Here is a 24,378-nt window from a genome sequence, read left to right as displayed (position 1 = left end):
TTGTCTGTGGCTTGCCTTTTCATTTTCCAGTAGTGTCTTTTGAAGTGCAAACGTTCCCAAATGTTGGTGAAGCCCAGGAGTGCAATTTTTTCTTTTTTTGATTGTCTTTTATGTGTTGTACTTAAATTTCTTTCTAATCTGAGAATGAGGATATTTTATCATGTTTTCTTCTAGAAGTTTTATAGCTTCTGCTCTTAAATTTAAGTCCATTTCAAGTTAATTTTTATGTAGGATGTGAATAAGGGTCTAAGTTCATTATTTAGAACATAGAAATACACATTTTCCCAGTACTTTTTTTTGAGGGAAAAAAACTCATTTTACCCACTGAATTGCCTTTGCCCCTTCATCAAAAATCAACTGACTATAGGTGTTAAGTGTTTATTTCTGGATTTGTCATTCTGCTCCATTCATCTATATGTCTATTCATACAGTAACAAGTGCCTAGACTTTGCTCTACTGAGGACCATACTGAACTAGGATCTCACAAAACATAGCCAATACCACAAAAATAAACAAGATAAAGATGAACAGTTTCATACAAATTTACGTCAAAGTAACAGAAAATGAAAACTACACACATCAATTAAGGAAAATTATCTTCCCCCAAAACAATCATGATGTCAAAGAAAACTGTACAACAACACACCAGGCAGAATTAGATACATTGGAATAAGCAACTGGGTATACTGAAACCCACTCTGAATTATAAAAACAAAATGAGGCCAGGCATGGTGGTTCACGCCTGTAATTCCAGCACTTTGGGAGGCTGAGGTGGATCACCTGAGGTCAGGAGTTCAAGACTAGCCTGGCCAACATGGTGAAACCCCATCTCTACTAAAAATACAAAAATTAGCCTGGCGTGATGGCACATGTCTGTAATCCCAGCTCCTTGGGAGGCTGAGGCAGGGGAATCGCTTGAACCCGGGAGGCAGAGGTTGCAGTGAACTGAGGTCGCATCATTGCACTCCAGCCTGGGTGACAGAGTGAGACTCCATCTCAGAAAAAAAAGAAAAGAAAAAGAAAAAAAGAAAAAGGCAAAAATGAAAAATAGAAATGGACAGGAGAGAAGGAGGGAGGGATGAAAAAAGACACCAAGAAAATTGGCCGGGTGTGGTGGCTTGCACCTGTAATCCCAACACTTTGGGAGGCCAAGGTGAGAGGATCCCTCGAGCCCAAGGGCTCAAGACCAGCCTGGGCAACATAGCGAGACCTCATCTCTACTAAAAAAAGAAAAAAAAAATTAGCCTGGCATGGTGGTCCATGCCTGCAGTCCCAGCTACTTGGGAGACTGAGGTGGGAGGATCGCTTCGGGCCCTGAACATTAAGGCTTCAATGAGTCCTGATTATGCCAGTGCACTCCAGCCTGGGTTGCAGAGTGATATCCTGTCTCAAACAAAAACAAAAACAAAAAAGTCCACTGAAACAAATAAATGAAAAAAAAAAAGCATAATATTATCCAAAAATGAAAAATAAGTTACAGGGTACCCAAATGAGAATAAACTCATTATAAAACTTAATTAAAAACATTGAAAATGGCAGAAAACAAAAGAAAATGAGAAGTAAAAAGACAAAGTAATGGAATGGGAGATAAGACAAAGAAGCAACAGCACTTGTATAATTGGATTCCATGAAAATGAAAAAATAAAACAATGTAACAGAATACCCGATACTAAAAATCCAAGAGAATGTTGCAAAATGTATTCATGTACTTTTGCTTATGTAAGTTATTTGATCTTTTTACCAGAAGGCCTTAAACATTTAATCATTGAAATATAAGAGTATAGCTAGGATATTTCTTGGAGCTGATGGTTCTAATTTTTCTCAGACACCCAAAGTGCACTTTCAGGAAAAAAGTATTGAACTTTTCAAACAAGTATCAAACTTCTCAAAAAAAATAAAATATAAGGCAAGGCAAAAGCAGAACTACAGTTTTCAAAAACTCAGTGACTGAAAGCGTGAACCAAGGATAGTATAGTCATCCACGATCTCCTTCAAGTATGAACGCTAAAAGAAACAGTTTTCAATATAGGGAATTCTGTACCCATGAACCTTTCTTGAGGAATACTAGAGGAAGAGTTTCATCTAACCATAAGATGAGTAAGAAAGTGTCAGTACAAGGACTGACTGTATTTTAATAAATATAAATGTAGACAGAAGATAAAAGGGGTGGAAGACCCATATACAAATACTGTATGTTGTGACCAAGTAGAAGTAATACAGCTTTAGAAAATGGGAGTGGAACAGAGAGTGAAAGAGTAAGATAGAATAAGCTCACTGATTGTTGTGTAGCCAATAGGTGGGAGTTAAAAGATACAATAAAAACTCATATGTCACATAATAAAAGTTAACTAAGAAAAGAAGAGACTAAGGGCATTAGAAAAGATACAAGTACAAAGGTAACCACTAAAACAAAACCACAAACTTTACTACCTACCATTTACTTTTATTTATATTTTTTAAGAGATGGAGTCTCACTGTATTGCCCAGGCTAGAGTACAATGGTTATTCACAGACACAATCCCACTACTGATTGACCCACTCCATTTCCAGCCTGGCCCAGTTGACCCCACGTTAGGCAACCTGGTGGTCCTCTGCTCCCAGGAGGTCACCATGTTGATGCCAAACTTAGTGTGGCACCCAATGGGCATTCTGCAGCCCAGAACTCGTGGGCTTAAGTGATAAATAAGTGAGAAGAAAGGAAACACACACGTCAGAAAGAAACATAGCAAATATATCAAAATTCACAAAATTATAAAATATTAGTAAAAGAGTTGAAACCTAGCATATCAGTCATATCAATTAATGTAAACGGACTCACCTCACCTATTTAAAAAAAAAAGATTTTCAATGTGCTCATAAAGCAAGATCCAGCTATGTACTACAAGAAAGACATACATCTAAATAAAATGATTCAGAAAGGGTAAAAATAAAGGAATGGGAAAAGATATTCAGGCAAATGAAAATAATAAACCAATAGTAACCATACCAATTACAGAATTCAAGGCCAAAAGCATAAAATCCAACAAATAAATTAATGCAAATTTTACAGAGATAAAACACTTAAGAATATTTGTACAACAAATAATATAGAAGCCACCTTTATAAAGGAAAATCTATAAAAGATGCAAGGAGATATAGAGAGATATGAATAATAGGAGATTTTAACTTACTTTTTTTTTTTTTTTTTGGCAGGGTCTCACTCTTGCCCAGCCTCAAGTACAGTGGCGTGATCATGGCTCACCACAGTCTTGACCTCCTGGGCTGAGGTGATCCATCTCAGCCTCCTGGGTGGCTGGGACTACAGGCATGTGTCACCACATGCAGCTAATTTTTTGTATTTTTTGCAGAGATGGGGTTTTGCCATGTTGCCGAGGCTAGTCTTGAACTTCTGGGTTCAAGTGATCCACCTGCCTTGGCCTCCCAAAGTGCTGGGATTACAGGCGTGAGCCACCACACCCAGCCTAACTCACTATGCTTACTACAGAATAGATCAAGTAGGCAAAAAGTAACAAGAAATAATACCTAAACATAATAATGTAGATATTATGAATATTCATCAAATTCTATTCCTTGATAAGAGAATAAGTTTTCTTCCTAAGAATTCATGGACTATTTACAAAAAAAGTATGTTACTTGCCAAAATATATCATTAAATTTCACTAAATATTACAAACACTCTCCATCCACAGTGTAATAAAACCAGCAATGTTTAACAAGAACCAACATGCCCTTCCTTGTAGAAATTTTAAGACTTTTTATTAAACAACTTTTGGATTAAAGAAGAAATACAACATGAAATTTCTAAGAAGTAATTATAATAAAACACTACATATCAGAATATATGGGATGTATTTAAATAATAATCAGAGGAAAATTGATACCACTAAGCACTTTTACAAGGAAAAAAAATGAAAAAAGAGAACAATTCTAACTCAAAAGCTTTAAAAAATAACAAGAAACTAAACCAAAATAAAGCACAAGGAAAGAAATAATAAAGATAAAACCAGAAATTAATGAGGCAGAGAAGCGATTGGCAAACTTTTTTCCTAAATGGCTTCAGTGTAAATATTTTAGGCTGATGGACCATATGTTCTCTGCTGCAACTATTTAACTCTGTTGTAGCACAAAAACAGTCATAGACAATACATAAATGAATGGATATGGCTGTGGTCCAATAAAACTTTATTTACATGGAACTGGAAAACATTATGTTAAGTGAAATAAGCCAGGCACAAAATGACAAACTTCACATGTTCTCACTCATCTGTGGGAAGCTAAAAATTAAAACACTTGATCTCATAGAGATAGTGAATATAATAGTGGTTACCAGAGGCTGTGAAAGGTAATTGACGGTGGCGGGGATGGTTAATGGGTACAAAAATGCAGTCAGATAGAATGAGTGAGATCTAGTATTTGATAGCACAACAGGGTAATTACAGTCAACAGTAATTTATTGTATATTTTAATAAAAATAAATAAATGAGTATAACTGGAATGTTTGTAACACAAGGAAATGATAAATGCTTTAGGTGATGGACACCTCATTTGCCCTGATGTGCTTATTGCACATTGTATACCTATATCAAAATATCTCATGTACAGCCAGGCACGGTGGCTAACGCCTGTAATCCCAGCATTTAGGGAGACTGAGGCAGGTGGATCACTTGAGGCCAGGAGTTCGAAACCAAGTCGGCAAACACGGCAAAACCCTATCTCTACTAAAAATGCAAAAAATTTAGCCAGTCGTGGTGACACACACCTCAGGAAGGCTGAGGCATGACACACTGAAACCCGGGAGGCAGAAGTTTCAGTGAGCTGATTGCGCCCCTGCAATCCAGCCTGGGTGACAAAGCAAGACCCTGTCTCAAAATTTCATGTACCCCATAAATGTATACACCTACTACGTATCCAACAAATTAAAAATTAGCCAGGCGCGGTGGCTCATTCCTGTAATCCCAGCACTTTGGGAGGCTGAGGCAGGCGAATCACGAGGTCAGGGTCAAGTTTGAGACCAGCCTGGCCAACGTAGTGAAACCCCATCTCTACTAAAAATACAAAAATTAGCCGGGTGTGGTGGCGCACACCTGTCATCCCAGCTACTTTGGGAGGCTGAGGCAGGAAAATTGCTTGGACCCAAGAGGCAGAGGTTGCACTGAGCCTAGACTGCTCCATTGTACTCCAGCCTGGGTGACAGAGCAAGACTCTGTCTCAAAATAAAAAAGTTAAAATTAAAATAAAAAAAGAAATTTCCAAAGCAAAACAAAAAACTTTATTTACAAAAACAGGCAACCAGTCCATAAGCCATAGATTACTGACACCTCAGGTAGAAGACAAAAAACAAAACAAACAAAAAACCATAGATGTAATTAAGATATCAAATCCAAATGTTTTTGAAACAACAAAATAGAACAGCTTGATCAAAAAAAGAGAGAGAAAACACAAACATACAAAATAAGAAATGGCAGAAGGAAGGAGGGAGAAATTAACTATTTAAACGAGAGGGTTTTTTCTTTCTAATCATAACAGACTACTTTGCAAATTTCTGTGCAAATGAATTTGAAAACTTAGAAAACAATAGATAATATACTAGTTAAATACAGATTGCCAGAAGTGTCCGCCATTCAATTTAGAAATCTGAAGCACACCAGTTTTCACAAAAGAAATAGACAAGGTTATTAAGAAATTACCCTGTAAAAGAGCAAAAGGCCCAGATGACCGGCTAGAATTCTACCAAACCTTCAAAAATCAGATATTCCCAATGCTGTATAAATTATTCCAAAGCACTGAAAATAAAACTTTTCCACAGAAAAATGACAAGCCAATATCATCCATGTAAAAAATACTAAGTAAAATATTAGTGAAAAAAATCCAACACTTGGATCCACCCTGAAAATACAAGGTTGTTTTAGTGTTACCAAATCCATGAAATATCATATACCATATAAATAGATCTAAGGTTGATAAAAATCATACAATTATTTATATAGATGTTGAAAAAGCCTTTGACAAAATTCAGCTCCCATTCCTGACTAAAACACAACAGGAATTGAGGGACACTTACTTTACATAAGAAAAACAATATTTTTTTAATTCTCTTTTAAAGTTTCCCACTTTGTCTCTTACATACTGTCACATATCTTAAAAGATTCAAAAGTGATTATTTTTAAATTCATTGTTCCAATCTCTGCCTTTTAATTGGAGGATTTAATCCATTTATTATTAATGTAATTACTAATAAGTCAGGATTCACATCAGTCATTTTGCTGTCATTTTCTACATTTCTTGTAGCTTTTTATTCCTTTATTCCTCACTTACTGCCTTCTCTTGTGTTAAGTAGGTATTTTAATATCCTTGTAGTTTCTTTGGAGGCTTTTTCTTTGTGGTTTACTTGATGATTATAAATCTTAATTTATAACCATTGAGTTTGTTTTAATATCAATTTAACAAAAATAGTATACAAAACCTTTGCTCCTGTATTGCTCCATTCCTCTCTCTAGATCCTTTGTTATAAATTATATCTTTATACATACACATTTGTGTGTAACAAATTAAAATCTTAAACATTATATTGGTCTGACCTCGCATTCTTATAAAGAAATACCTGAGACTGGGTAATTTATAAAGAAAAGAGGTTTAATTGGCTCATTGTTCCTCAGACTGTACAGGAGGCATGATAGTAGCATCTACTCGGTTTCTGGGGAGGCCTCAGGAAATTTACAATCATGGCAGAAGGCAAAGGGGGAGCCAGTACTTCACATGGTCAGAGCAGGAGGAATAGAGGGGTTTGGGAGGAGGTGCCACACACTTGTAAACCACCAGATCTCATGAGAACTTACTTGCTATCACAAGAACAGCACCAAGGGGACAGTGCTAGGCCATTCATGAGAAACCACTCCTAGGATCCAATCACCTCCCACTAGGTCCCACCTCCAACTCTGGGGATTACAATTTGACATATGTCAAATTTGATTTGGTGAGGACACAGATCTAAACCATGTCAGACAGTGTATAAACAAAATGGATGATCCTAGGACTAAATTAAAAATAATTAGATTAGGTACAGCCCTAAACTAGTTCTTACATTTCAAATAAGTCAACTTCTCTGGTTGCCTCAATTTTCTCATTTGTATTACATTATCCTTTCCAAGGTCTAAAGTTATTTATTGTAGAACAAATAAACCTTGTATTGTAGTAAATATATCTACTTTGATATTTACAGTTAGAAATTAACTACAATATTGGTTGGTTTCCTGCTATTATAATGAACCAGTATTGAATTCATACATAAGAAACTCCAAATGAAATACTATCTTGTTAAAAGTTGTTAAATTTTGGTGTGATTTTATTTGATTCATGTCTAAGCAGTTTTCCTTTAAGTTGGAACAAACCAAAAATACTCATCTATTCAGAATCCTGGTGTGTGCCTATAAACAATATAATGGATGAAAATTTTCAGTGTTTACAAAACAAAGAAATTGTCAACAGAATGCCTGGCAGTAGATTTACCAGAAAAAAAAAAAAATTACAGCCTATAATTCATGAAGATTGGCTCAAAACAAACTGTCTCTGCCAACAGTAAATCTGACAATTCTTCTGTTGTCTAATTTGGCTCAGCCTAAGTTGACCTTGTTTATTCATCTCAGTCTTTTAATTCTTGTTAACTTGGCATGAGAGGAGAACATATGGCGTATGTCTAGGAAGTCCATTTCTGTATCTTAAACTGAAATAAATGTAGAATATACTAAGCATTTCCAGTGTGTTGAGCTCTTAAGGTAGCTTTAATGTATATTACATAAAACTGTAAGTTCATATTGTGCCCATCAGGTGCTTTATGTTTACTGCCTATAAAACCAGAAACTCACTAGAGATATCCTTTTCTAAGCCTTGGTATATGATTAAATGTGTCTAATTTTAAACATCTTTTCAAAGAAGATAATCTTAAGCTCTTTTAAAACGTAAAAATGAAAGGGTATAATCAATTTGGCAATCTAAAGATGTTTACACGTTTTCAATGACTCTATAGCTATTTTTAAGAAAACTGATAATGTGAGAAAGACAATGGGAGTTGAAGAACAAAAAGATTTCCATTTTCTCTCCAGCTTAATCTGGCCTATTTTCTTAGTTTCTTTTTCTGATCCACTAAAGCTTATTGAGAAGGAGAAGTTATATTTTATTGTGGCTTTAATATGTCTGAAGAAAAGCTGGAAGGAAATGAGCTGCTTTATAGATGTACAGCTCTTTTATGGAACTGCAGTTAGTTCTCCAGCACCAGAACTAGACAAATGAAAACCTTAGAAAATCTAAAGCACCAAATTTTATGTATTTTAAGAAGTGTTTTCACTTGGAATGTTTCATTTTATTTTTAGTAACTAAGTCAAATGAGGTATAATTTCATGTATAAAGCCTTATCTATATTACATGTTTTGAAATCCTTAACCTTTTTTAGTGGACTTCATGTGACATTTACTATTTGCATAGTACTTTTATCCCACAAAGCTCAGAGCATTCAAACTTCATAAGCTGCATTCAAAGATATAATTTTTTAGCTATAGGGGTTCGTATTTACCCAAATATTCATTATCTGAGACCCTGTAGTTATGAATTTACATAGAACAATAGTCCTTATAACATGAAATATTTAATAATAAGTTAACTACTTGTAAACTCAGTCCTCTCCCCATTCAAATATCCCTCCCCAGTGAAGACTAGCATTTATCTCCACCTATGAAATATTAGTTTATCAGTATTTTCACTGACTGTCAGCTCTTTAAATACCCAACACAGCAATACAAACATATTTTAAAACTACTAAAATTCTTGCAAAAACAGTATTTCATGAAGTCAATGAAAGAGATGTTAAAATTCATGAAGTCAATGAAAGAGATGTTAAATGTTCAGATCTCGTGTAAAACTATTGGTAAATCAGGAAAAGGCACTGAGACCAATTAACTTAAAAAGAGAAATTCAACAATAATAATAAAACTGCAGATGAATTTATCAAAGTATTAATAGAATCCCTCAGAAAAATTAAGTCCTCAAATATTTTTTGAAAAAAAATGGCCCTCTTTCTGAACTTGTATGCTGTTGCAAGTTGAATATGAAGTCAAACATGCCATATCATACTGTAAGACAATTTGGTCTGAAAAAGTAGAACCATTCCCCACTCTCCAAATCAAACTGACTCTTTGTTCCATCTAAGAATTTATGCACAGATGGCTGGGCACAGCAGCTCACGCCTATAATCCCAGCATTTTGGGAGGCTGAGGCAGGCAGATCACTTGAGGTCAGGAGTTCAAGACCAGCCTGGCCAACATGGTGAAACCCCATCTCTACTAAAAATAAAAATACAAAACTTAGCTGAGTGTGGTGACACACGCCTGTAGTCCTAGCTACTCAGGAGGCTGAGGCAGGAGAACCGCTTGAACACAGGAGGTGGAGGTTGCAGTGAATCAAGATCATGCCATTGCACTCCAGCCTGGACAACAGTGCAAGACTCCATGTCCAAAAAAAAAGAAAAAAAAATGAATTTATGAACAGTTGAAATTGTAACATAATATTTTATTAATACAAGATAAAATAAGCTTATCTATATATTTTTACCTGTTATTTTTAGTCAAATTACATTGTCACCATTTACTGTGGTTTTCAACCCCATTTTAAATTGATTCACTTTAAGGGACTTTTTTTAATTTTACTTTCTGAAAGCAGTTATCCTCAGATATGGACCTCCTGCAGCTTTGCTAGTGAATAATGAAATACTGAAATACGTGTTTCAAAATCATGAAATACTGCTATTGCAGAACAGCCAGAAATGTCTATCTGCTTTTACTATTTTTCACTATTTCTTTGAGTCTATTTATTATCTCTGTGCCATATTCTTTGAATCTAGGTTCATATACCTTTCTGTGTCAAGGAGGAGTTACAAAAAGGTTAAGAAATTAAAACTTTCAGAGAGGGAATTATGGAAAGTGAAAAGCAACATAAGGAATATGGTGTCATGTATATATACATGCAAAAATTATAAGTAAATAATAGATGCTTTTGTCTTGCTGTTTCATGCACAACTGAAAATAGAGCTAGACAAGGGTACTGAAATGCCTTCTGCAGATATGATAGAGCCCCAGAAAATTCCTTAAGTATGCCCTGACACACTTTCACACCATCATGTAATACTTTCCTTACAGACCATATCTATTAACTATGGTTCAAAGTACATCAAGCTTTGTATGCTTCCTCCCAGAGATACACTGCATATCTGGAACAAGGAAGAAGAGAACATGTCATCTGCAAATCCCCTATATTTATACATTTTTATTATTTTGTTTTCTTACTTATGGTTCTATAAGCAAATTTGGGGAAATTGTTGCTTTGTGTCCCAAGTAATATATAGTAGATGGAGCTGTGGGCTTCTTATTACATCACAACATGAGGTATATAATGTCTTTTAGGGAAACAAAGACTGATTAATGGAATTCTCCATTATAAACTTCCCCATCAACCTTTCACCTGATGTTTTTGAAATCACTGATAAACATTGCCTAGATTATTTTATTAGGGGTTGTGAAATGATGATTTTCTAATTTTGTGACTCCTTCTGCATTTGTAAGTTTGAGTACTTCTATACATAATAAAAGTTTCCTTATCAACGATTCAATTACCTCGAAAGGCAGAGTAAATGCTTGATAACCTCCCTAGATTTATCAGTTTTTAAGATAATAAATTAACCCAGTAACCCCCAGTAGTGGCCACTATTTTGGGTAGTAGGGGAGGGGAAGTTCATATGGATTTTTAAATATCATTTGATGTGTTTTAATCAATTGTGGTTAATATTCTTTTTGATGGTCAAATTTGTAAATCACCATCAATCTTTCAGAAACTAATTTTAGCAACATATAACAAAAGCCTAAAAATGCTATAACTTTAAATTTCATTTTTGTAATACAAACATAAAAATGTTAATCGCATTGTTATTATATGAGTGAATGACCTAAAGATATATATGGCGAATTAATGACTAAATTACAGTATATCTAAATAACAGATACTGTATACTCACTTAAAATCATGATTATCAGGTTCTGGTTCCAGGTAAGATGGAGTAAGCACATTCCTCCTGTCTCACCCATTGAAATGCAGCTAAAAATCCTAGGTAGAATATATTGGAGCAGCTATTTGGGGACTCTGAAAAGTAAATAACACAGAAGAAATGAGGAAGAAGAAAAGAACTTGAGGTGCCTCTGAACCTGTGGCGAGTTTACTAGTGTCTTTTCCTTTAGTTCACCACCAGTTGGGCCTAGAGTCAAGTGCAACCATGGAGGTATACATGGAAGCATAAGGTAACGAAAGATGCAGCTTCCTGGATCCAGAAAGCACCAAAGGAGATTGCAGACATGAAAGCTTGTGAAAACAACCCCATTAAATTGTTTATAAACTCCGGGGCTTACCCCAAGGTATGCATGTGTGGATCTGATTCTAACCAGTATATAAAAGACTTTGAGATCTAAACTGATAGATAAACTATCACCCAGGTTATATGTTTGCTGCTGGATGGTACACACACTGAGAGCACTGCAAATATCACCAAATAGCACAACAAACAGCCCTGCAAAGAGGCTTTGAAAAGTAAACTGACATACCATAGCTCACAAAGGAACACTGTAACTTGAAGCTAAACATAATAAGTGCTTGCTAAAACAAAAATAACATTCATCACAGAATTTTAACAAGACCAAGTCTTAAAATATTCAAAATGTCCAGGATACCAAAAATTACTTGATATATAAAGCGGCAAGAAAATCTCAACTCACATGAGAAAAGACTATCAAAAGACAGTAACGCTGAGATGACAAATGTTGGAATTATCTGACAAACTTTAAGGAGCTCCAACAATCATTAAAATTACTGAAACCAGCCAGGCATGGTGGCATGCACCTGTAGTCCCAGCTACTTGGGAGACTGAGGCAGGAAGATCACTTCAGCCCAGGAGTTGGAGGGTAGCCTAGGCAACTAGTGAGACCTCATCTCTTTAAAAGAAAACAACCACCACCACCACCAACAACAACAACAAAAAAACAAGTATCGAAAAGAAATAGAAGGTACAAAGAAGAAACAAAGAATTCAAAAGTAAATTAACCAAAAAAAAAAAAGTTTTTTTTTGAGACAGGGTCTCATTCTCTCTCACAAGCTAGATTGCAATGGAGCAATCACAGCTCACTGCAGTCTTAACCTCCTGGGCTCAAGCAACCCTCCCGCCTCAGCCACCCAAGGAGCTGGGACTACAGGTGCATGCCACCATGCCCTGCTAATTTTTGCTTTTTTTTTTTTTTTTTTGTAGAGATGAGGTTTTACCATGTTTGGTCTCGAACTCCTGAACTCAAATGATCCAACCACCTCAGCCTGCCAGAGTGCTGGGATTACAGGCATGAGCCACCATGCCTAGCCCCCACAAAATTTTTTAACTCATTGATAGATTTGTTAATAGCAGAATAGAGGTAACACAGGAAAGTCAATGAACTTGAAGACAGATCAATCAAAAGCATCCACTGAATGACAAAGAAAACATTTTTTTTTTTTAAATGAACCGAGGGACCTGTGAGGCAATGCCAAAAGGTCTAACATTCATGACATCAGAGCCCTAGAAGGAGAGGATAAAGAACGCAATGCTGAAAAAATAGATATACAAAGAATACCTGAAAACTTCAAATTTGGTGAAGGAAAACTAAGCAAATATGTTTCCAGTAGATTTGTTATTAAAGAATTACTAAAGGAAGTTCTTGAGACATAAGGTAAATTGTACCAGAGGGAAACTTGGGACACTAGGAAAGAAGGAAAAGATAATAAAAGTCAATTTATCAAGAAAGCATAACAATTCTAAATGTGTTTGCATCTGACAAGAGAATGACATAATATATAAGAAAAAATGATAGAGATCACAATGGGAACAGACAAATCTACATTTGCATTTGTAGACTGCATCAGTCCTTTCTCAACAACTGATAGAACTAGTGACAGAAAATCATTCCACCCAACAACAGTAGAACACACATCCTTTTGCAGTGTATGTGAACATTTACCAAGACGAACCATATCCTGGGTCATAAAACAAACCTAAAAGAATACACAAAGTATGTCCTCTGACCATAATGGGAATAGATTAGAAATAAATAACAGAAATAGAGAAAATTCTCCAAACACTTAGAAATTAACACACTTCTAAATAATCCCTAGGTCAAAGAGGTGGTCTTAATGAAATCAGAAAAGATTATAAACTGGAAAAAAAAAATCACAGCTTAAAATAAGAATTTTATTCAATTAAATGCTTATATTAGAAAAGAAGAAATGCCTCAGTCAACAATCTAAACTTCCATATAAAGGGACTGGAGGAAGAAAAGCAAAGTAAACTCAACGGAAGCAGAAGAAAGTAAATAATAAAGAGCATATATTATTGAAGTTGAAAACAGAAAAATTAATGAAGTCAAAAGCCTGTTTGAAAAGATCAACAACATTGATAAAACTCTAGTCAGACAAAGAGAAAAAGAAGACATAGATTATTGATATCAGGAATGAAAGACGGTATATTATCTTAAACTTTACCGACATTAAGTAGATAAAACATAATGTCATGAACTACTGTATGCAAATAAGCTTAACAACATAGTTTGAATGGAATAATTCCTTGAAAGCCACAAACTGCCAAACTGGCAGAAAATGAAAGAGATCATCTGAATCCTATGGCTATTAAAGGAATTAAATTTGTAGTTTAAAACAAAACAAAAAACTCTGTAAAAGATATCTCCAGGTCCCTATGGTTTCACTGGTGAATTCGTTGAGAAAAATATACTATCAATTGTGCACATTTCTTTCAGAAAATATAAGATGATGACTCAACACACCCCAGCTCATTTTGAGGCTACTACCCAAAGACAGTACAAAAAAAGATATCAAGCAGTCCCATGGAATTTTTTTAAAAAGAGAAAAAAAAAAAGACAGTACAAAAAAACTATAGACTACTGTCTCTCATAAATATAGAAGTAAAAATCCTCAACAAGAATTAAGAATTTAGCAATATATAAAAATAATAATATACCAGAATTAAGTGGGATTTATCTTGGGAATGCACAGCTTATTCAATATTCAAAAATTAATGGAATCCACAATTTTAAAAGTATAAATCAGAAAAATCAACTGATCAAATCAACTAGTATAAAAAGCATGTCTGACAAAATTCCATACCCATTCATGATTTAAAAAAAAAAAAAAACAGAAAACTAGGAGTAGAAGGGGGCTTCCTCAAACTATAGAGAGTTTCTACCAAGAAGGAAAAAAAGAATACTAGAGCTATTATCCTACTTGATAGAGAAAGATTGAATGTTTTCCTTGTAAGATTGGAAACATGGTAAAAATGTCCACTTTTACCACTCTTATGCAACACTGCACTAAACAAGAAATGAAACCATCCCTTTTTGCAGACAAAAAGGTTCCTACAACAAGTAAGTGCATTTAGCAAGGTCACAAGATATATGGTCAACACATAAAAATCAATTGTATTTCTTTTTTTTTTTTTTTTTTTTGAGACAGAATCTCACTCTGTCGCCCAGCTAGAGTGCAATGGCATGACCTTGGCTCACTGCAACCTCCACCTCCCTGGTTCAAGCAATTCCCCTGCCTCAGCCTCCCTAGTAGATGGGATTACAGGTGCATGCCACCACACCCGTCTTATTTTTTTTGTATTTTTAATAGAGATGGGGTTTTACCATGTTGGCCAGACTGGTCTCGAACTCCTGACCTCAGGCAATCTGCCTGCCTCAGCCGCCCAAAGTGCTGGGATTACAGGCATGAGCCACCGCCCCGGCCCAGTTGTATTTCTATATACTAGTAATGTACAATTGAAAACCAAAAAAGCTTTTTAAATTACAGTAGCTCCAAAATAAATGAAATATTATAAATCTAAGAAAACATTCCATCTGTATGCTAAAAACTTAAGAAGATTAAAATAAATGGGCCGGGCATGGTGGCTCATGCCTGTAATCCCAGCACTTTAGGAGGCCAAGGCGGGCGGATCACCTGAGGTCAGGAGTTTGAGACCAGCCTGGGCAACATGATGAAACCCTGTCTCTATTAAAAATACAAAATAAAAAAAATTAGCCAGGTGCGGTGGCACGTGCCTGTAGTCCCAGCTACTCAGGAGGCTGAGGCAGGAGAATCCCTGGAATCCAGGGGGCAGAGGTTGCAGTGAGGCAAGATCCTGCCACTGCACTCCAGCCTGAGCGACAGAGTGAGACTCTGTCAAATAAATAAATAAATAAATGGAGAGACGTGTTTATGGTTTGAAGACTCAATATAGTAAAGATGTCAGCTGTCTCCTGACTAATCTAAAGATTTCTGATTAATCTAAAGATTTGATAAAATTCTGATCAAAATCCCAGAAGAATTTTTTAAAGATATCAACAAGCTGATTCTAAAATTTATACAAAGAGACAAAGAAGCTAGAATAACAAAAAACATTTTGAAAAAGGGAAATAATGTTGGAAGAATCAAACATGATCTTAGGACTTCTGCTAAAGCAGGAGCTGACAAACATTTTCTGTAAAGGGTCATTTAGTAAAGATTTTTGATTTTGCAGGTCACATAGTGTGTCACAACTACTTAACTCTGTCATCATAGCAAGGAAGCAGCCATAGATAATATAAAATGAATGTATTCCAATAAAACTTTATTTAATAAAATATGTATGAACTGGATTTGGCCTAGGGACTGTGGTTTGCCATCCCCAAAGCTATAACTAATCAAGAAATTATGGTATTAGTAAAAGGACAGACACACAGATTAATGAAACAGAACATATAACCCAGAAATAGACCCATATAAATATGCCCAGCTGATTTTTGACAAAAGTACAAAGGTAATTCAATGGAGAAAGGATAGTTTTTCAACAAATGGTATTGGCACAATGGACATCTATGAACACACAGACACACAAAGAATCTCAAACTAAACCTCATACATTACTCTCAAAAATTAACTAAAAATAAATCATAGATCTAAATATAAAATGTAAAACTTTTATCAAACTTTTAGAAGAAAGCATAGGAGGAAATATTTGTGACCTGGATTAACAAAGAATTCTCCAACTACACACTAAAAGCATGATCCATTTTTTAAAACTTGGTAACTTCATCAACTGTTGTTCCTCAGAAGGCACTATTAGGACCCTGAAAAGACAAGCTGTATGATGGGAGCAAATATTTGCAAGTCACATATCCAGCAAAGGTGTTGTATCCAGAATATATAAAGAACTCTCAAAGCTCAACAGTAAGAAAACAGCCCAATTACAGTGGTCAAAAGACTTGGATGAACATTTCAATAAGGAAATACATGAATAGCAAACAAATTTAATATCATTAGCTATTTGGGAAACTGAAATTAAAACTATGATGAGATACCTCTGTATACCTATTAGAATCTGAATAATTTTTTAAAATACTGACAATTTCAAGTGCTGGTGAGGATGATGCAAAGTAACTGAACTCTCATTCATTGTTGCATGAGATGTAATATAAAATGGTACAACTCTTCTGGGAAACAGTTTTGCAGTTTCTTATAAAGTTAAACATGTATTTACCATATGATTCAACAATCCCATTAAGTATTTACACTAGAAAACTAAAATCAGGTTCACGCAACAATCTGTACATGAATGCTTGTGGCAGTTTTATTCATAATTTTCAAAAACTGAGAAAAACGCCCTTCAACAGGTGAATAAATAAACTGGTACACGCATCTGTAATGGAATACGGCTCAGCAATAAAAAGCAGTGAACCACTGATACATATTTAACAACTTGGATGAATATCAGGGCATTATACTGAATGACAGAAGCCAGTCACAAAAGTTTATATGGTATAATTCCAATTATATGACATTCGTAAAGTCAAAACTATAGTTATGAAGAACATTTCTGTGGTTGCCAGGATGTATAGGTTGAGGGGGGTGTGACTATAAAGTATATAAGGGAGGTTTTTTTGGCATGATGAAACTGTTCTATATTGTTTGTAATGGTAATAAGAATCTAAACATCTGTTAACATTCACAAAACTCTATACCTTAAGAAAGTCAATTGTAACATATAAACAGTAAAAATTTTAAAACAAAAATATATAATAAGTGAAAGATGACATGAAATTTCACAAGACCACATTATCTCAGTTTTATTTTTTAAAAGATACATAATAATAAGTAGTGGAGCTAAATATCCAGAGAACAGTTCTGGATATTTATATTATTCTTTTTCTATGTTTTGGCGGGGGAGTTTCTACATCAAAAGTGAATTACTTTTACAAGTTTATAAAACTTTATCATTCATTTTAATTTTCTAATAACCATGAGTTCAGAGCATCACATTTGGTTTCCATGATTGTTTCTCTTAAAACTTCATATGTAAAATACATTATTTGTATGTTAAAGTTTAATTTAACTGCTCGATGTCCTGTAAAATATTTAATGGTGGAAAAATTAAAAGTGGCTTTCTATGTTTTTAAATATAATGGTATTTAAATGATTACTATATTGTTGAAAGTTTCCAAAGAAATTTTTTAATTACATTTTTTAACCCAGAAATTTTACAATATTTTAATACTTTAAAATCTATAACTTATACTTAATCTTAAAATTTTCTTTTTTAATTCTTTTCCCAATTAAAAACACCCATATACTGCAGACAAATAATTGACAGAAGGAATGAACTTGAAAAAGACATCTGTTCTGGATTTTTGATGACTAATACCTGTAATGCAGAAGGTAATGGTATTCAAGACACCCAAGTATTCAAAGTATAACAGAAAAACTATGTTATAGCTTGTAAGAACTTTCAGTAAATTAATAAAAATAAGAAAACTCTGAGCATTTCTAGTCGGTATAAGACTGCTTGTGACTGATATAAAATACCAAGTTGCCTGATTATTACAAAGGTGAAATTTCAATGGTCATACAAATAAATATATATAAATTTGGAGATCTTGTTAAAAAGTTGATTCTGATTCAGTAGATCTGGGCTGGAGCCTATGGCTCTGCATTTCTAATAAGCTCTCAAGTGATATGCTGCTAGTATATACTATAGTATATACTATACATAGTAAATACTGTAACCCAAGGTAGCCATACACATATGTATGAAAATGATTGGTACTTTCATACTATGTTAAGGTTTGCTTTTTTATTTCTCTAGAGTTTTCAGCATTTTAACTTGTTATTGTTTTAAGCATTTCTGTTTTTAATGTTGTAAAAAATTTTTCTTAAGGTCCTTTATTAGATTTTTAATATAATTAATGTTTTAATCTTTTACTTTAGACAGAGAACTGAGAGAAGACTGCAGAGAACAGGTAAAACACTTTCCCCTTTTATTACTAGACATTTAAATTCTAAGAGAAAAGCATAATGTATATGATCATTTTGAACTCAAGAAATGCTATCTATTGGTCTACATTAACTGGACTACATTAACTGCATTAACTGGTCTATATTAACTATACTAACAGCTTCTAAAAAACTATTCAGCTTTTCAGTATTCCCAAGTTGTAATTATTATTTAAAAGCTATTTTAAAATAAAATTGTGCATAACAGAATATGTACAAATGAAATTACACATCTTCAAGTTGACTCAGAATAATTCAGTAGGGAGAAAGTAGAAGGGATATAGGTGAATTAAGAGTAACCAGGAGTTGGCCTTGAGGTCAGGAGTTTGAGACTAGCCTGGCCAACATGGCAAAACCCCGTCTCTACTAAAAATACAAAAATTAGCCAGGTGTCATGGCTGCACCTGTAATCTCAGCTGCTTGGGAGGCTGAGGCATGAGAATTACTTGAACCTGGGAGGCAGAAATTGCAGTGAGCCAAGATCATGCCAGTGCACTCCAGCCTGGGTGACAGAGCAAGACTCTGTGTCACAGAAAAAAAAAAAAGAATAGCCAGGAGTTGATAACTGATGAAACTGGGTAGCGGGTAATATAGCAGCTTGCAAATGTCATTCTCTCTTTGTTATATGTTTGAAATTATCCAAAGTAAAAAGTTTAAAAATAAAAGGTGTATAATAATGATTAAATTATTCAAAATATTTTATTACATATAATTTTTATAAATAATGCATGTAAAATAGCACATCTAACAAGTAGTTCTGAGCCCCTCTCCATGTCTGTCCCTGATACCACATCTCAGTTCGTTTTGAGAGGAAATAGCAATTCCCTGTTATACCAATTTCAGTAAGGCTAGGATGTATTGTGAAACTTGAGTCTGAATGATAGTCACACAATTTCTAGCATTAATACTTTGGGCAAGTCATTTCATCTCTCTAAGCCTCAACTTCTTCATTCCTAAAATAGAAATAATGCCACACACTCCACGGGATTTTTATGAATCCCGTGATTCATAAAATGTGAACACAAATGTGGTAGGACTTTGCTAATTATATGGAACTATATAGTATGATAGTATTGATCAATATATAGTAATGATCAATATCATTGCTTCGATATACTTCTTTCTGGACACACCTGCATTAAAAATAAAAATAATAATCTTCATTTGCTTGGAGGGAACTACGCCATATTACGGTTGAATATACATGCCTAAAAATTTGTTTAATTCGCTACAGCTTCAAGAAACTTTACCATAAATTGTATATATTTTAAATAGCTTATTTTTTTAGAATACTTGTTTTAAAACAACAACAACAACAACAACATCCTGGCCAGATGAATATACATGCCTAAAAATTTGTGTAATTAGCTAAAGCTTCAAGAAACTTTACCATAAATTGTATATATTTTAAATAGCTTATTCTTTTAGAATACTTGTTTTAAAACAACAACAACAACATCCTGGCCAGGTGCAGTGGCTCACACCCAAGTACTTTGCAAAGCTAAGGAAGGTGGATTGCATAAGCCCAGGAGTTCGAGACCAGCTTGGGCAACATGGCAAAACCCCATATCTACTAAAAATACAAAAAGTAGCCGGGCACAGTAGTGTGTACCTGTAGTCACAGCTACTCAGGAGGCTAAGGTGGGAAGATCACTTGAGCCCAGAAGCTGGAGATTGTAGTGAGCTGAGATCACACCACTGCACTCCACCCTGAGCAACAACTGAGTGAGACCCTGTCTTGAAATAAGCAAACAAACAAGCAAACAGCATCCTGTCACAACTTTACAGACACATCCACTTGGATAAACAAGTGTACATGAAATCCAGTCAAGAAACTGACTTCCCAAGGATCTTTCTGGAAGGGTTTTTACAGAGAACAAGGGAAATATCAGTTTGTGTACTAAAGTACAGGATGGTTTTTGTAATGTAATCTGTCAGAAGACTTTGAGGTCAGTTGCTAATATAGCTTAAATTCAGATTAGCACTAACTCATACACACTTTATGTTCAGGGCTCTGGTTTCTTATTTAGAAATTGCTATTATGTACAGATAAGATATAGATTATAACAGGCTGTCATTATTGGTTGCAAAGGTCTTCTCATGTGAAATTTCCACATGCTACATTTTAAAGTAGGGTTTGTGCATATGTGTGTCTTTGCATAATTTTCTATTGCTATAATAAATATTTTTCAACATATTTATCTTAATCAACTCTTTTTTTCTCAACCAATTGAATATATTCAACAAAAATAATAACAAAACATTATTGTTAGTATTTATCAAGTACTTATTATTTGTCTGGTTCTGGACTCAATACCTTCTGTTTTATTTCAGTTAATTCTCACAACAAACTTATGAGACAGATACTACTATTAGCCTCATATAAACAATGATACTGAGACACAGAGATTAAGTAATTCCCCATTGTCTCCCAGCTTGTAAAGTGCAGAGCTGGAATTCATACCCAAAGAGTCTGGCCCTTAGACCAGGGTTTCTGAACCTTGGTGCTGTTGACATTTTGGGCCAAATAATTATTTGCTGTTGGGCTGTCCTGTGCATTGTAAGATGTTTAGCAGCAATCCCTGGCCTCTGTCTACTGAATGCCAGTAGTTTCCCCACCCCAGTCACGACAACCAAATAACTCTCCAGACATTGCCAAATGTCTCCTTGGAGGAGGAAGATAGTAAAAAGTTATCCCTGGTTAAGAACCACAACCCTAGAGAAACCCCTACATGACATCACCTCTCTGAAAGCCACATATACAGAAATATGGAAAGCCAGAAAACAAAATAAAAATCACCTTCATCCCACCATTGAGAGAAAAATCATTAACATTAGCAGTACCTTTGAAGTCCCCGGGGTGCCCCTCCTCAATTACATTTCTTCTTCCATCTACTCTCAGTCTTAAATTTTGTCTTAACCATTCCTTTGCTTGTCTTTATGGTTTTCCCATATGAGGCAAGTTCCATAAATAAAATCTTTTTTTTTTTTTTTAAGAGAAAGAGTCTCACTCTGTCACCCAGGCTGGAGTGCAGTGGCATGAACACAGCTCACTGTAACCTCAAACTCCTGTGCATAAGCAATCATCCTACCTCAGCCCCCTAAGTAGCTAGAACCATGGGTGCATGCCACCATACCTAGTTAATTTTGGGCTTTTTGTAGAGACAGCGTCTTGCTATATTGTTGGTCTCAAACTCATTTAACAACTTGTTTAGTTTTACTTCTTTCTGAACTTTATAGAAGTGGAAACATAGTGCATTCTTCCTGTTACTCACTTTTTTCACTAAATATTATTTTTGAATATAGCCATGCTGACATGTATAGATGTAAGTATATTCATTTTCACTGCCTATAGTATTTCACCAACTGAATACAACTTATTCATCCACTACTCAGTTTATTCATTCTTCTGGGAATGGACATTTATGTTGATTCTAGCTTTCTCTATTATGAACAGGGCAACTATAAACATTCTTCTATATATTCCTAGGGTATGTACTTAGGAGTGAAATTTCTGGTCACAGGCAATACACACCTTTAATTTTAATAAATAATTCAAATATTTCCCATAGTAGTTTTGCCAATTTATATTTCCACTAAACAAGTATAAGAGTTTCCATTTCTCCACATCTTGCTAATACTTAAACACTCAGGTTTTTAAATGTTTATCATCCCTAGTAGCTGTGTATTGGTTTCTTATTGAGGTTTTAATTTGTATCTGCCTGATTAATAATGAGGTTGAACATCTTTTCATATGTTTCTTGTGATCTTGTTTCTTCTTCCTTGAAATGCCTATTCCTATGTTTTACTCATTTTCCACTGAGTTCTTTGCCTTTCTCTCACTGATTTGCAGTAGTCTTTATATATTTTAGAAACTAATCCTTTGTCAGTATTACAAATAACTCCTCCTAGGTTGTTGCTTATCTCTTTCCTGTCTTTGTGGCTGATGAAAAAAATTTTTGACTATATTAAAGACAAGAATGCACCATTATACCTTTATGGTGTGCTTTTATATCTTGTTTAAGATGTCCTTCTTTATTTCCAATCTCATACAGATAATCTCCTTTTATTAAAGTTTTTACCTTTCACATTTGTCTTTAATCCATTGGGGTTTGGGGGGTGTGTGTGTGTGTGTGTGTGTGTGTGTGTGTGTTGTGTGTATGTGTTGGCTCCTGTGTCCTTTTAACCCTATTAGTCTTTGGCAGCAGCTTAACTTTTATGGCATGAGATGTCCCAGACTCATCTTGTAAATTCCCTGTCTTACACCTAGAATCTACTATTTCTCCATTTCTTTTGTTTTCTCTGGATTTATCTTGGCTTTTAGACTTTTTTAGTGGACAGATAAGAAATTGCTTTTTTTTTTTTTTCTGTCAGCCAGGACTAGTGGTTCATACCTGTAATCCCAGCACTCTGGGGGGTGGGTGGATCACGTGAGGCCAGAAATTCAAGACCAGCCTGGTCAACATGGTGAAAACCCGTCTCTACTTAAAAAAAATAAAAATAAAAAAATAACAAATATTAGCTGGCGTGGTGGTAAACGCCTGTAATCCCAGCTACTCGGCAGGCTGAGACACAAGAATCATTTGAACACAGGAGGCAGTGGTTGCAGTGAGCCAAGGTCATGCCACCACACTCCAGCCTGGGCGACAGAGTGAGACTCTGTTTCAAAAGAAAAAATTAACAACTTTTTTTTCTAGATGCAGTGTCTCGCTCCGTCACCCACACTGGAGTGCAGTGGCGTGATCACAGCTTACTGCAGCCTTGACCTCCCAATCTCAAGCCATCCTCCCACCTCAGCCTCCTGAGTTGCTGGGACATTTTTATCAACTCTCAGGAATCAGCAGCAGAAAGACATTAATTGGTATCCCCAGTCCAGGCTTCATCCCAGGCTTCAAACTGATAATACCTACAAGCCATTGTTAAGATAACTGTCCCTTCTATGAAGTTCCATACCATCTTGTACTTTTCCTATCACCATAAATATCACTTTTTATTCTAACTCTGGTTTAATTATCTCCTTCACTAGGCTGTAACTTTTTTTTTTTTTTTTTTTTTGAGACAGAGTCTTACTCTGTCACCCAGATTGCAGTGCAGTGGCACGATCTTGGCTCACTGCAACCTCCGCCTCCGGGTTCAAGCACTTCTCCTGCCTCAGCCTCCCAAGCAGCTGAGATTACAGGCATGTGCCACCACTCCCAGCTAATTTTTGCATTTTTAGTACAGATGAGGTTTCACCATGTTACCCATGTTGGTCTCGAACTACTGAGCTCAACTGATCTGCCCACCTTGGTCCCCCAAAGTGCTCGGATTACAGACATGAGCCACTGCACCCAGCCTATTAGGCTGTAACTTTCTGAAAGGCAGTATCTGCATGCATTTTGCTCAACATCTTACTGTTAGCAACAGACATGGAATTCTATAGGGAATGTTTATAAAATAATATAGGCAAAAAATGTATGAATAAAGAAGTCCTTGACTAGATGATATCCAAAACATAAGATATCTTAAACCAAACTCATCATTTTCCCCTCACACTCCAAACTTGCTCCTTCATGTGTGGTCTTTGTCATTCTTGATTCTCTATAACCCACTTACAATTAATTCAACCAATCAAATTCAATTGATTATTGCTCCTACATATTTCTAGAATCTAGCCCTATAACCACTGGAATTTAGGTTAATCAATCATCTTCATTTGGAGTACTGCTTCCTAATTATTATCTTGTCTTTAGTCTATACCCACTACCACTACCACCACCTCCTGAAATCTAGCCTCCACAATGCTACTAAAGTAATCTACCTAAGTACCATTCCCCTCCCTAAAACCCCACAGGATAAAGTCCAAGCTCTTTATCATGGACTCTCCATTAACTAACCTGTGCTTTCCAGTTTTATTTCCTGCCACTTTCTACCTCAAAGAATCTAAGTTACTTCATTCTTATATCCCTAATACTTATTATATCACTT

At 35.1% G+C, this 24,378-nt stretch overlaps 1 protein-coding gene across 3 annotated transcripts in view; it reads left to right on the top strand.

Annotated features, from left to right (window-relative positions):
- Positions 1 to 24,378, top strand: part of WDPCP (WD repeat containing planar cell polarity effector) — a 493,313-nt gene that overhangs the window by 446,544 nt on the left and 22,391 nt on the right. For all 3 annotated transcript variants that reach the window (XM_033239210.1, XM_033239211.1, XM_033239209.1), the window contains exons 16-17: positions 17,717 to 17,796; positions 18,346 to 18,377. In XM_033239210.1, coding sequence (XP_033095101.1) covers positions 17,717 to 17,796; positions 18,346 to 18,377 — 112 coding nt within the window. The remainder of the gene's footprint in view (positions 1 to 17,716; positions 17,797 to 18,345; positions 18,378 to 24,378) is intronic.

The sequence above is a fragment of the Trachypithecus francoisi genome, unplaced genomic scaffold, assembly GCF_009764315.1.
Source record: "Trachypithecus francoisi isolate TF-2019V2 unplaced genomic scaffold, Tfra_2.0 Lachesis_group17, whole genome shotgun sequence".
Classification (NCBI taxonomy): domain Eukaryota; kingdom Metazoa; phylum Chordata; class Mammalia; order Primates; family Cercopithecidae; genus Trachypithecus; species Trachypithecus francoisi.
Note: the sequence above shows the minus strand (reverse complement) of the source record. Positions and strands in the feature narration are given on the sequence as shown.